Genomic DNA, 13801 nt, shown 5'->3' on the forward strand with positions numbered 1-13801 from the left:
TTACCCTGCCTCTTAGAGATTTTTCTTCTTAATGTCTTGAGAAATCCATTTTCTTTTCCACCTTGTCATTGTCATCCTGTTCTTGTTTTGGATTTTGAAGGCTTGATCTTTCATTCCTAATTCTTTCCCAGCAGACCACACTGCCTACCCTCCTTCACATAATGATTCCTTAGATGTATAGAACTCTGCATTATTCCCCAAATTGTTCCTGTTTATTATCTCATTTGATCCTCAGTATAGTCCTGTGAGATAGCAGGGGAGTTGTTATTACTCATATTTTACAAACAGGGAAACTGAGGTCCAGAATAGGGACTTGCCTGAAGACATACAGCTGGTGACTGGAAGGGATGGGACTAGAGCTCAGGTCTCTTGGAATTCAGTTTAGTGCTATTTCCATCCATTACACTGATCTCCTAATCCTCCCTCATACCTGACCTCACATCCTATTGAATTAGCCTTTCCCAGAGCATACCCAGTGTGGAGGTCCTTGAGCAGGAAATGACCTGGTTGAAGGAGCACCTTTCCCAGCTGGATTCTCCCGTAGTATTTTGCCATAATGACCTGCTTTGCAAGAACATCATCTATAATGAAAAGAAAGGTGGGCAACTCTCTGTCCTGTTGTTTTTGGGGTGGGGAGGATCATTGAAAGGAGGCAGAGGTGGCTTGGTAGCAGGGATCTTGGGTAAGGGTGGCCTGCCACAGAAGTGAAAGCAAGGGCTCAGCCTGGCGCTGGGGCCATTTTTAGGAAAGCATGCTGTCTCTGTCTCCTTCCACTCTCTGTGTCTTGAGACATTTTCTTCCTGTATTTCCCTTTCCTCTGCCTTTCCGAAACTCTCTTGTCCCTTTCTTTTACCCCTGTCATCCTTCTCCCCTACTGTTTTCTCTCCCCCTCCCTTTCCCGCTCTCCTCCTTTCCCTACCCCTTCTTCTCCTCTCTCTTCCTCTTAATCCCCAAAGGATCTTAAGAAAACGGGTTGGACTAGATACCTCTTGAGGTTCCTTCTGATCCTGAAATGCTCTAATTTTGGGGTCATCTTATCCATTCCCCTGCCTCTAAGCATATACTTCCAGATCTCTAGTGAAAGAATCCCTCACTTTTCCTAATACAAACCCTCCCCGTAAGGATGGAGATTATTTCTAATCTTAGTCATGCTGGATGCTTTTTTTAAAGTAGGGAATGTTAGCAGGATTGTAGAATCATAAATCTAGGGCTGGAAGGAACATCAGAGGTAATCAGATACAATCCTTTCCTTTTATAGCTGAGGAAATGGAGGCACAAGGAAGTCAGTAATTTGCCCAAGGTCACACAGGTAGTAAGCGTTAGGGGTGAGATTTGAACCCAGGTCCTTTGACTCTAGATTTCTTCATATGAAGGAACTTCTGGATCTAGAGAGAAAAGGAGAAATGGGCTTGGAGCATTTGCTAAAGAGGCCGATGGAGGGGAAGGGAAGGTAGAGGACAGTGCAAGAGTTGAATCAGTGTGTAAAGACTATGGACACCCCCCTCCCCACCAGTATGTGTAGCAACACTCAGAGCATTTTTTAAAGATCTCCCTGTGCATTTCTGATCCTTACCACTCCTCTTGTATTACCTACCCCCTTTGTAGGTCATGTCAGATTCATAGACTATGAATATGCTGGCTACAACTACCAAGCCTTTGATATTGGCAATCACTTCAATGAGTTTGCAGGTAAGTGAGCAACCAACCAGTGGAGAGTCAGTTAGAACCAGGACTAAGGGTAGGTAAGAAAGGCAGCTACCTAGGGTGTAACACTAAATGGGGGTGGGGAGGTGGAAGTGGATAACAAGGAACACTTTCAGTATGACTTTGTAAACATTTTATACCATAAAATAGATTTCAGTGGCATTTGGGTCTTTATTTTGTGCTAAATCAAGGTACATTGTTACAGTGAAAGTTAAAAGCTTCCTGTAAACAATCTCACAGGGAGAGAAAGAGATACAAAAATGCCATGGTCCAGAGCTATTGATTGCCCTGTCATTTACCCCATGTCCAGAGTCCTTCCTCTACACCAAGCCCAACAATGCACGTTTAGAGTCCTGGCTCCCCTCCCTCCCCGCTGTGATGAGAAAGGTTCAATTCCTGTCCTCAGGGAGTAACCAGTACAATGGGGGATACAGGACACCTCTCCTGGGCCAGATACAGAAAGAGAAACAAAGAGCTGTAAGTTCTTAGTGATGCACCGGAGTGAATTGTATCTGGCTTTTTGGTCCAACTGGTTAAGGAAAGCTTTTTGAAGGAGCAGTCTGCTTGGTTCATGTGGGGGGGGGGGGGGAATGGGGGGGGGCGTCTTTAAAGTGTGTCTCTTCACTTGCCATCTTGAGATGAGTCTACAAACCTGTCACAAGAATAAATTGAGTTCAGCCCCTGGGGACTTGGTCACTACAGTTGCCATTTGCCTCAATTTGAGCCCTCAGTACCATAGGAGATCTTGAGCCTCAGGGAGCCAGGGGCAGTGGTGGGTCTATGCCAAAGGATGCTCCCGGGGTGCCCACGGTAGGAGAAGCCTGATCCATCCAGGGACTTGGAGACCATGAACCAAATGTTTGTTCCATGAGGAAGGTATCATCTTGATATACTTCTAGGTCTGTCACAGAATGAAAGGAGTCTAATACAAGGGATTCATGGCTTTGGCCAAAATCATCCAATTAGTCCTCCAGCTCCCCAGTGTTTGATGACGATGAGCCTTGGAAATTGACTTCATTGCTCCCATAGCCTCACTATGCTCAGTCAATCAACAAGCATTTATTAAACCCTTACTACGTTCCAGGTAATGAGCACTGGGGACACAAAAAAAGCAAAGATAGTCCCCACTTTCAAGGAATGTATGTTCTAGAAGGAGAGACAACGTGTAAACAGATAAATGCAAGATATATATACCTAGCAAGTGAACGGGAATATGGGAGGGAAAGTACCCTATCTTGTTTTTCTTATTTGCTATTTAAGTTTTTTAACATCTTTTTAAAAAAATTTTGAGTTCCAAATTCTCTCCCTCCCTCCAGCCCTCCCCCACCCATTGAGAAGGTAGCATGGTGATTAGCTGTAGGCATCTTATCCTATCTCATGGCTGATTAACTTCCACCACCTTCTTTTATTTCCCTGTGCAAAGGAAGATTCCTCTAGCTACCTCTCACCTTACTCTCATCTCTCTCCGCTTCAGCCCTTCTCCCTTCACTAGCTATAATTCCCTTTTAACCTTCACTGGCAGGTTACTAATACACTCTTCTCTTTCGATCTCTTTGCATCTTTACATCTTTATATCACGACAGTGGTCATGACCCCTTGGCACTGAAGAAGGCCCTGCATCCCTCTCCAGTTTTCGGTACCCATTCCATCACATCCCTTGACACAATGGGCCAAGCGGAAGAGGTAGCAGGATACTCCTTGCTCCTACTTCCCACCATTACTCAGCAACTTCTCTTCTGTTAAAGTTCATTCCATTTGTCTCTATCACCATATATCCGGGGCTTTATTGCAGTCATCTCCCTGGCCCATTCTCCCTCCAATCAATCAATCAATCTATCAGTCTTTTAGTAAGCACTCACTATTCCAGTTTTAGACCCTGGATATGCAAAGTCCCTGCTTTGAAAGAAACTTGCATGCCATCAGGAGACTGTATACATGTGAGTTGTGCGTGCTACACACACACACACACACACACACACACACACACACACACACACACACACACACACACACACACACACCCACACACCCACACCCACACCCAAACAAACCACATACTCTATTTTCCTTTTCACTATAATCCTTGCCTTCATATTTGGAGAGTTCCCTATACACAGTAATATTACTTCCAATGTCCTGATTTTCTACTTCATCAATTTACTTCACTTCCTTGACCTACATCTTCATTTCACTTTATCTACCCCTTTCGATGGTCACATCTTGGATCTCACCATCACCCACACTATCCTACCTCCATGAAATTCCTCCACTGAAATTCCTCGTGCTGATTTTAATCTCCTATCTTTCTATCTCTCCTTCTGTCTAATTTCTCCTAAACCTACCTTTCACCCTCATTTTGACCCCTAATCCCTCCACTTTTCCTCTTTCCCCACACTTCCATCCATCGATTCAGCTCTGGACTCACTTTGACCCCTTCACAGTCTTGACCTGAGTTGACAGTTCAATTCATTATCCTCTACTTTTGAATATTTTTTCCATCTCCCTGCAAAATCATCCTGTAAGCAATCATGACTTGACAAATACGCCGTTTCCCCTCTCATCCCTCTTGGCAGAGGATCTCACCACCTCTTTAACCAAGAAAATGGAGGACATCTGCCACAAGCTCCAGCTTTCCTCCTACCTTCCCTATATATTATGCCCTGTCGTCTCCTCCTTTGCCTCAGTCACTGAAGAAGAGATATCTTTTCTCTTTTCCAAGACCAACTCCTTTACTCTTCCTGTCAGTGCTATCTTCTTTTCCTGTCTCCTCCTAGAACCTCTACCTCTTCAATCACCTCCTTTCTGTTATCTTCAATCTCTCCTTATTGATCGTCTTCTTCCGTGCCAGCCACATGCATGCCCAGGTCCAACCCATCCCTCCAAATGAATTCCCCATAATAACATAACTGACAATGGTTCCTCCAGCCTCTGCTTCCAGACTCTCAATGATAGGAAACCCTCTCCCTCCTAAGGCATCCCATTGTAATTTTTGAACAGCTCCATTGGGAGCTTTTTCTGTCATCAAACCCAAATTTGGCCTTTTGGAGTTTCCTCTCATTGCTTCTGCCTTCTAGGGTCCCACAGAATAAGCCTAATCCCTCTTTCACATGACAGTCTTTCAGATACTTAAAAACTATTATGTGTCCTGCCTTCTTCACCAATCCCTGCCTCATTGCCCTATTCAGGACACTCTTCAGTTTATCAGTGTCCATCTTAAACTGAAACATGCAGAGTTGAATATACAAAGGGGAAAAGAAAGGAATGAGTTTATATATTGCCTACTATGTGCCAGGTACTGGGGTCAACTTAAAAAAAAGTTGTCTCATTTGATTTTCACAATAACCCTGTGAGGTAGGCATTATTATTTTCCCTACTTTACTATTGAGAAAACTGAGGCAAATAAAGGTTTAGTGGCTTGCTCAGGGTCACACACAGCTAGTAAGTATCTGAGGCAGGATTTGAATTCAGGTCTTCCTGGTTTCAGACCTAGAGCTCTACCCACCATGCCACCAGCTTCCCCATATAATAAAAGTAATATCTACCCACCATGCCACCAGCTTCCCCATATAATAAAAGTAATAAAGGACTATCACCTCCCAATTCTTGAAAGCTGTGTTTCTCCTAATATAGCCCAAGATCACATTAGTTGTTTTTTTTTCTAATTTCCTATTACACTGCTGACTCATTGAAGCTGAAGTCTAACCAATCCCCAAAGCTTTGAAAAATAAATTGCTGACTCTGTCTTCTCTAGCCTTTACTTAGGAAGTTGATTTCTTGAACCCTAGCCTAAGTTTTTTTACATTTATCCCTATTGACTTCTATCTTATAAAAGTTAGCCCAATGATCTATTCTGTCAAGATTTTTTGAATTCTGAGTCTGTCATCTAGTGCCAACTATCCCTTCTGGCTTTTTGTCATTTGCAAATGACTATGCCATCTGTGTCATTTTCTAAGTTATTTTAAAATAGTACAGGGTCAAGCACAAATTCCTGGCTCACTCTATTACAGACCTCCTGCCAAACTGACTTATTCAGTCATTGTCAGTCGTGTTCGACTCTTCATGACCCAGTTTGGGGTTTTCTTGGCAAAGATAGTGGAGTGGTTCGCCATTTCCTTCTCTAGCTCATTTTTCAGTTGAGGAAACTGAGGCAAACAGGGTGAAGCGACTTGCCTAGGTTGACACAGCTAGCAAATGTCTGAGCCTGGATTTGAATTCAGCTCCAGGCTCAGTGCTTTATCCACTGCACCACCTTGCTGCATTCATGACATTCCTCGAGTAGTTATTCAACCCAATTCAGCATCTGCATGCTTATCTTATCTCTTATTTCTTTATCTTTCCTGTAAGAATAGTATGAGATTCTTTATCAGATGCTTTTCTAAAACCTAAGTAAACTCTAGCTTCAGTGTTCTTTAACCTACCAGTTTAGTGGCCCTGTGGAAAAAAAATAACATCAGTCATTATTAAGTACCTACTGTGTGATGGGCACTGCGTTAAGTGCTGGCTGGCTCAGCCTGATCTGACTGTTCTCTCAGAATCCTGGCCAGTCTTTGTAATCACTGCTTCCTTTTCTAGACAGTCACTTACCATCTCTTTAATGATCCCTTCTACCAAGTCCCAGGGAATCAAAACTGTGATCAGTGGCCAGCAGTTGGCCTACTCCTCTCTCCTGTTCTCCACAGTTTTCCAACTATTACTGGTAGTGACTCAGTCGTCACACCAGCCACTGCTTTCAGTACCTGAGGATAGAGTTCACTTGGGCCGTGCAGCTAGAATTCTTGCGGAACGGCTCCAGCCTGTCTTGCTTTGTCTACTTGTTTATCTCAATATCAACTCTCCATTAACCATGTTTTTGTTTTTTTCTGATCTTTCTAATCCAAAAGTCATTCTCCTTGACAAAGAAAACAGAAGCAAATTAGGATAGAGGAGTCCATCCTTTTTTAGCTTGTCAGGTCTCGTTGACTCATCTCCTCCAAGCAAGGCTCGTGCTCCTGTCATTCTCCTCTTTTCCCCAATATAATTTTAAAAAACAAAACCAAACCCTGTTCTGTATAGTCCTCAGCTTACTCTGAGCTTTAGGACTTCTGGCACTATTTTTTTTGGATCATGCCGTGGTTCTGATATTCATCTATTGCTTACAATGTATCTGTCCTCCCTTTGATAGCAAAACTCTTCGAATCATCTCTATTTGTTGCTTCCATTTCCTCATCTTCCACTCACTCCTTTACCTCAAGAAGCTAGGTGGCACAGTGGATAGAGTACTGGGCCTAGAATCAGGAAGACATGAGTTCACATGTGTACTTAGGATTGTTACCCTAGAAAAGTCACGTTAATCTTTGTCTGCCTCAGTTTACTCATCTATAAAATGGAGATCATAATACCTACCTTCCAGTGTTGTTGTGAGGATTGTATGATTTAATATTTGTAAAGTTTATAGCACAATGCCCAGCAAATAATAGGCACTAAATAAAGGTCTCCTTCCTCCTTCTTCCCTCCCTCCCTCCTTCCCTCTCTTCCTTTCTTTTGTTTTCTTTCCCTTCTTTTCCTTCCTCTCCTCTTTGTTCCTCACTCCCCTTCCGTTCTCTCTCCACTTTCCTTTCTCTTTCCGCTTTCCTTCCTTTCTCTGCTTAAAAAACTTGTCTCACCTACTAAACTCAATGGTCTTTTCCTAGCCTTTCTGCTTCTTGACCTCTCTATACCGTTGACCATCGTCTCCTCACTCTGCTTTAGTGACATTCCTCTCTCCTGGTTTTCCCCTACCTTTCTGAACTATCCTCAGTCTCCTTTGTTGAATCATTACCTGTCTTGAATCCCTCATAGGTAATGTGTTCTGGGGCTCCTTCTCTTCATTATTTAGGTTCTGTATGTATAGAGTGTTCATGGAGGACAAGCACCTCTGGTGTGAGGGCTTGTAGAGCCCTTTTCAGGGCTGCTCATCCACCTTTGGTGTCCCACTTCACCCACTTCTCCCCTGTGGCCCCAAGAAGCTGCAGTATGCACAGTGGCCTCACCCCAGTAAAACTGTTATCAACAAGTTCAAGGTAACCTATCTATCAGTGAGTTGGAGGGGATGTCTACCCCAAGCATGTGAAGACTTCCCCCAGCAGAATGGATAGACGGGAACAATTTGTTTTAGTGGCCATGAAGGCGGCTGAAGCAGATGCTGTGGAGTTCTTAGAGCTTGATCAGACATCAAAGATGCCAAGGTCATCCACTGCATCCTGGGCTATCACCACGTCATCTTGTCTTTTGTCCAGCCAGTGGACTTCAGTGTGAACCTTTGCCTCCCTTTAATCTACAATTCATGTGCAAATCAAGACATCACCCGCATGATGCCATTGGTGCTCTTTGAAAACAAAGGATGAACTACAGTAGATTCTCTGTCTGTCTCAGTGTTCTCAGCAGCTACCCTGGGTCTGTTATCATCACTGTACAGATTACCCTTAGCTCCCTGTATCTGGTCCTAATCTCTTTCTTGAACTCCAGGTCCATACCACCAGTTTCCTTCTGGACAGACTCTTTACCTGAATGTCCCATAAGTATCTCAGATTTAGTATATGTAAAATGGACCTTGTGATCTTTCCTTCCTTTATCAGCCCTTCTCCAGACTTTCCTGTCAATGTTGAAGGCACCATCTATCCTTCTGGTCCCCAGTTGCCAAGCTTTATTAAATCTTCTTTAACCTCTGTCCCTTTTCTTTTCATTCACAGTGTATGATTCTAAGTTAATACCAAGATAATCTTAACTAGTCACTCTTCTTCCTTCTTCTACTTTCTTTAATCTATCCACCGTATAGCTTCCAAATCAATATTCCCAAGGTGAGGTTTGACCTTGGCACTTGCCTGCTCAAAAATCTTCAATAACTCCTTATCGCCTTTTAAATAAGAGACAGACTGCCAAAGCCCTTCATGATATAGCTCTGCCTACCTTTAAAGACAATACAGATGACCCCCTTTCACAAACTCCACATTCCAGCCAAGATGGCCCACTAGCTGTTCCTTTAAGTAAGTGTTGCAAATCCAGGTTCTTTGCCTTTGCTCAGACTGTCTTCCATGCCCACACTATATTCCCTTCCTTTGTCTTATCCCTTAGAATTCTTTGCTTCCTTCAAGATTTGAGTTGGGGTTACTTCCTAAATGAAGTTTTTCATGATTCCCCCAATCATTTGGGCTTCCCCTCCTTAAATTGTCTGATATTTACTTCTCCGTGTCCATATTGTTTCCCTCAAGTGGAATATGTTCCCTGAAGACAGGGGCTGTTTCCTTTTCTTCTTTTTATTTCCAGTAACCATTATGTGTCTTCCACATAGCAGCCATTTAATAAATCAGTTGAATTCTTTTGAAGGAGAGGAGTCTGGACTCAAAACTGGAGGATTTAAGGGAAATGGTTTAGAACTACAGAGGAGGGTGAGGTTTTGTAAATAGGTCAAGGGAATGACCGAGGCAAGAAAAGGCAACATGTGTGGAAGAAACAAATAGTAAGTTTTTTGGGTCAAATTAGAGAGTTGCTCTCACAGGAGTGAAGGACAGTGAGACGAGAATGTAAGGATGTAGCATGTAACAGTGCAAAGAGTCAAAGGACTGGGGTTCAAATTCCAGCTCTCCCACTCACTACCTATGGAAGCCTGGGCACGTCCCTTCACTTCCCTGTGCCTCAGTATCCTTATCTGTAAAATGAGGGGGTTTAGACTAGATGACTTCTGATGTCCTTTTCAACTCTAGAGATATGGTCCTATGATTCTGTGACAGGATCTTGAAATCATACTAAAATTTAGGTACCCTCACTTGTCTTAGGACACATGAAACTTAGGCCCCTCATTCTGAACCCTTTCCCAATCTCTGTGGCTCCCCTTGCCTATGGTGAAGAGGAAATGAATGGTAGAAGAGAGGGGAAGGAACACTTTTGGGCCCTTCCACCAAAGCTACCTCCCCAACCTTGATCAACTGCCCTCACTTAGAGCAAAAAAGATGGCTATCTTTTGGACCAATGTGGCTGTCTTTTGGACTAACTGACTCCACTAGGGAGGCAGGATGTTATGGTGGAAAAAGCCTGGCTCTAGAGTCAAACAACCTGGGGTCGTATTCCACATTTGATGCTTAGTACAAATCAACAAATCACTCCTCATCTGCAAAGTACAGGGGTTGAACTACATGCCTTCTGAGGTCCCTTTCAGCTCCATATTTGTGGGACCGGTGGAGTCAAGGCATGGGAGTATTTTATTTTTACAGCTGAGTTAGGGGGCAAGATGAGACCATATCTCAGATATTTTATGGTTAATCCATCCTGAATCATAGGATACTCCAGGGAAATGATCTGTACAGAGAAAAAGACAAGGCAAAGTGCATAAAAACCTGCCCAACCAACTGGATTCCTGTAAGCTGTTAGGACTGGCTGCTAGCTTGGCTCTTCTGTTTTCTTCCTGAATCTAAGCATGATTTTGTGTGTGTGTGTATGTGCATGTATATGTGTATATGCATGTGTATACATGTATATGCATGTGTGCGTGTGTGTGTTGAGGACAGGAAAGTAGCAATTAGATCCGAGTAAAGCCTGCCATTCCCCAGAGACTAGTCAGCTATTTGCTCATCAATAATCACCTTGGAGACAGCTCACAAAGAAATGGGGCCAGTACAGGAATCAGAGACTTCCTTGCTTCCCTACGCTAGTGGATACCAGCTGATCAGATGGAGGGAGGAACCTATGAGAGACCTATGAGTGTCCAGCCTGGCACCAGCAGTGGCACCATGCCCTGCCAAGCACTCAGCTGCCATGTAGAAAGTCTTGCTTGGGGTCAGAGAGGGGAGGATAATTCCTAAAATATTTTAATTCCTTTTCTCATCCACTTTATGAGCAAAGTTCACTTGGAATTTCCTCAAAGGACAAGTGGTTTGAGTTGTGTCCTAATCCCATCTTTGGCATGGAGGGTAAGAGGGATTGCAGTGGGAGAAGCAGAAGGGCAGGAGAAGAGGGATAAGGACTGGGCAGAGCAATGTGGGTTCTCAGTTGTTTGGTATGATTGGAAGTCCTGATTTGAGAAACAGAAGACTTGGGTTCTAGTATTACTTCTGCCATTAACTAGCAGATATGACCTTGAGTAGATCTCTTCTCTCCCTTCCCTTCTCTGGGATGCCACTTTTTTTCCATCTGTAAAATTAGTATTGAACTAAATCTTTCTTCAAGGTCTGTTTTAGTTTCAGCATCCTCTAATATTCTGGAGATATCATAGAAGGATATTAGATATTATCCCCAAACCCATTTGGAAAATATGAGTACTGTCCTCCCCTTTGTCTTCTCTCACCCCTGACCTAACTTTTCAGCCTCCTCCATTAGATTGAGAAGAAGGGATTTTCTTTTCCTTTCTTTGTGTCCCTAGCAGTTAACTTAGTGCCTGGAACATAGAGTAGGCACTTAATAAATGTTTTTTGACTATTGACTCTAATGCCTTGGGCTGTATTAGACATTAGACAACAGGTCTAAAGGAAAGGGAACCCTAGTCCCTCTAGTCCAATTATGTTGGGTCTCCTGTATCATCAGAACCTAGAGTTAGAACTCAAGTGAACCTCAGAGGTCTAATCCAACCCTCTCATTTTACAAATGACAGCACAAAGCCAGGAAAGTAACTTGCCCAAGGTTTTTCTTTACAGAGGAGGGGAGGAGGGAGCTAGGGTCTGGTCCCATTCTCCCAAGTTAGATGTTCTTCTGAATGCTGCTCTTTGCTATCTCTCTGTGGAGCCAGGAAATCTTTGACTGTATTTTCCACAGTGCCAGAATGTACTCAGGGCCCAGTGCCCACAATAAGGGATACAGGAGGAAGTAGCCAGAGAGAGGGGCAGATAGGGGAGGAAGAGAAAATGGAGAAATGGACACAGCACAAATTCTTCAAACTCCTGAGGCCTCTTTTAACTTCAACATCTTCATTCCTGTCCTGCGGCTTTGAACAGAGCCTGGTCCTCCCTGATTCCCATACGCTCTGCTACACACACTCCTAGTAATGATCATTAACATAGTGCTTTTATGGTCACAAAATGCTCTCAGGAATGTTGCCTTATGTAGTCCTCATAACCTAGTGAGGGAGGCCACATGAAGTATAATGATCCTCGTTTTACAGATGAGGAAGGTGATGCTCGGAGTTAAAATGACTTGCCCCAAGTCACCCAGCTAAAAGGCTAAAATCAAGGCAGCATTTGGTTTCAGGTTTTCAGATTCTAGGTGGTCAATACTTTAAGAGCCAGTGATTTTACTGGCTTCCCTCCTCAGACTCCCCCAAAAAACTAACAACCCATGCCTTATGAGCTATCAAGGCTGAAAATTCTATCACCTAATGGCCTGATTATGAGCATCTCCCAATTTAGCTGAGGTAGTCCTCGGGTCACAGACTCTTTTGAGGGATTTTTCTCAAAGATTTTTTGACTTAATGTAAGAGCTGCCTTAATTTTCAGTCCAATGGCATTGGCTTCAAAACTCATGGTCACCGCCATGTGATGGATAAGAAAACCTAGGCTATGTCATGGACCAAAGCTTACACAAGTTATTTAATCTCCTTGAACTTCAGGCTCCTCATCTGTAGAAGGAAGGGTTTGGGCTTGGTGCTTCTGAGGTCTCTTCCTACTCTAGATCTATGATCTAATTATTCTCATTGACTGGCCAAGTGATGGATTAAGTGCACGGATTGAATAATACTAAGACAGTGGGCTTTGAAAAACCATGGCATTTTAGATATAGTCTGGGGTTCCAAGTCTTGAGTTTTTTATTACCCCCACTGAAAAACAATACCTTTAGTCCTTGGCGGGGAGAGTGGGGCACAGGGTGGGAATAGGGGTGGGTAAGATGGAAACTTAAACACCTGAATTGAAGACATTGTTTTTGTGGGTTAGGGCAGGAGAGGGGCTGGTGAAAAGGACCAGATCATGAAGCAAAGTCTCAGGAATACCATCTTTCCAAAGGCCTGAACAGTTGTGGGCAAGGCCCTTGATTGAGGCTCTATTTCCAAAGCCAAAGGAGGCTGAGTTGGTAATGGAAAGGAGCAGTGATCCCATCCTGCTCAGGAAGGTCTGAGAATGTGCACCCTCTCTCCTAAACATCCTTCATTGAGCCAGGGCCTCTGTCCCATAGGTGTGAATGAGGTGGACTATAGCCTGTACCCCAGCCGGGAGACTCAACTTCGTTGGCTGAATTATTACCTGCAAGCCCGCAAGCAGCTGTGCCAGGAAGGCTGGGGTGGGACAGCTGTAACACCCATGGAGGTGGAGAAGCTCTATGTACAAGTTAACAAGTTTGCTCTGGTGAGAATCTACACATTGGAGAGAAAGTAGGAAGCACTGGTCACCCAAGATTGGCCACATTGTTGTGGGAAATGTGGAATTGGGTAGGGATCAGGGTTGGGGGGTGGTGGGAAGAAACATGAGAGAATGGGCCTGAAAGATATGGGATGGTAGACCTAGAAATCCCTAAACTTTAAGTTCTTCACCAAGTGGAAAATTTGTAGCTACTCCAGTCTGGAAAGTCATCAGGTCTACAGGCCTCTACCTTTGGACATTCCTGCTCCCACCTCATCTCCAAGAAGTTGGGTTGTCTCATTCCTTAGGAAAGGTTTCTAGGGAAGGAGATTCCTCAACAGCGTTCCTTAACTACTGTTTTTAGGGAGACCCTTGACCAGCCAGAAACATCATGCAGTCCACAGAGGACAGAATTATTTGAACCAATGGGTAGAAGTTGCCAGGGCATGAGTATCAGTCTGGAGGGCCTGGGTCTGAACCCTGAGCCATCCCAGCTGTGCAGGGGACATGTCCCTGGTGGCTGTAGCATGTGCCCTGCTCTGTTTGTACACTGTTAGGGAGTTGCCTGAGCTGGACTATGTTCCCATAGGAACACAGGATTTAGAACTGTCAAAGACCTTTGAAATTTTGCCCTCTCATTTTGCAAATGAGAACTTAGACCGAGCAATGTGAAATAACTTATCGAATACCTAGCAGAGCTAGGATTTGATTCCAGGTCCTGTGACCCTAAATTCACTATGCTTACATTACACAGTCCTACCTGTTATAAGGAGGATTAACCAGGCCTGTGGTGTGTTTGCTTCTCTAGTCTATGAGTCAGCCTT

The 13801-nt window shown here is 43.8% G+C and overlaps 1 protein-coding gene across 2 annotated transcripts in view; it reads left to right on the plus strand.

The window, feature by feature from the left end:
* ETNK2 (ethanolamine kinase 2) overlaps nucleotides 1-13801 on the plus strand; it is a 30004-nt gene that overhangs the window by 12013 nt on the left and 4190 nt on the right. For both annotated transcript variants that reach the window (XM_072648127.1, XM_072648128.1), the window contains 3 exons: nucleotides 456-598; nucleotides 1606-1689; nucleotides 12814-12983. In XM_072648127.1, coding sequence (XP_072504228.1) covers nucleotides 456-598; nucleotides 1606-1689; nucleotides 12814-12983 — 397 coding nt within the window. The remainder of the gene's footprint in view (nucleotides 1-455; nucleotides 599-1605; nucleotides 1690-12813; nucleotides 12984-13801) is intronic.

Source organism: Notamacropus eugenii, chromosome 2 (genome assembly GCF_028372415.1).
Source record: "Notamacropus eugenii isolate mMacEug1 chromosome 2, mMacEug1.pri_v2, whole genome shotgun sequence".
NCBI lineage: Eukaryota > Metazoa > Chordata > Mammalia > Diprotodontia > Macropodidae > Notamacropus > Notamacropus eugenii.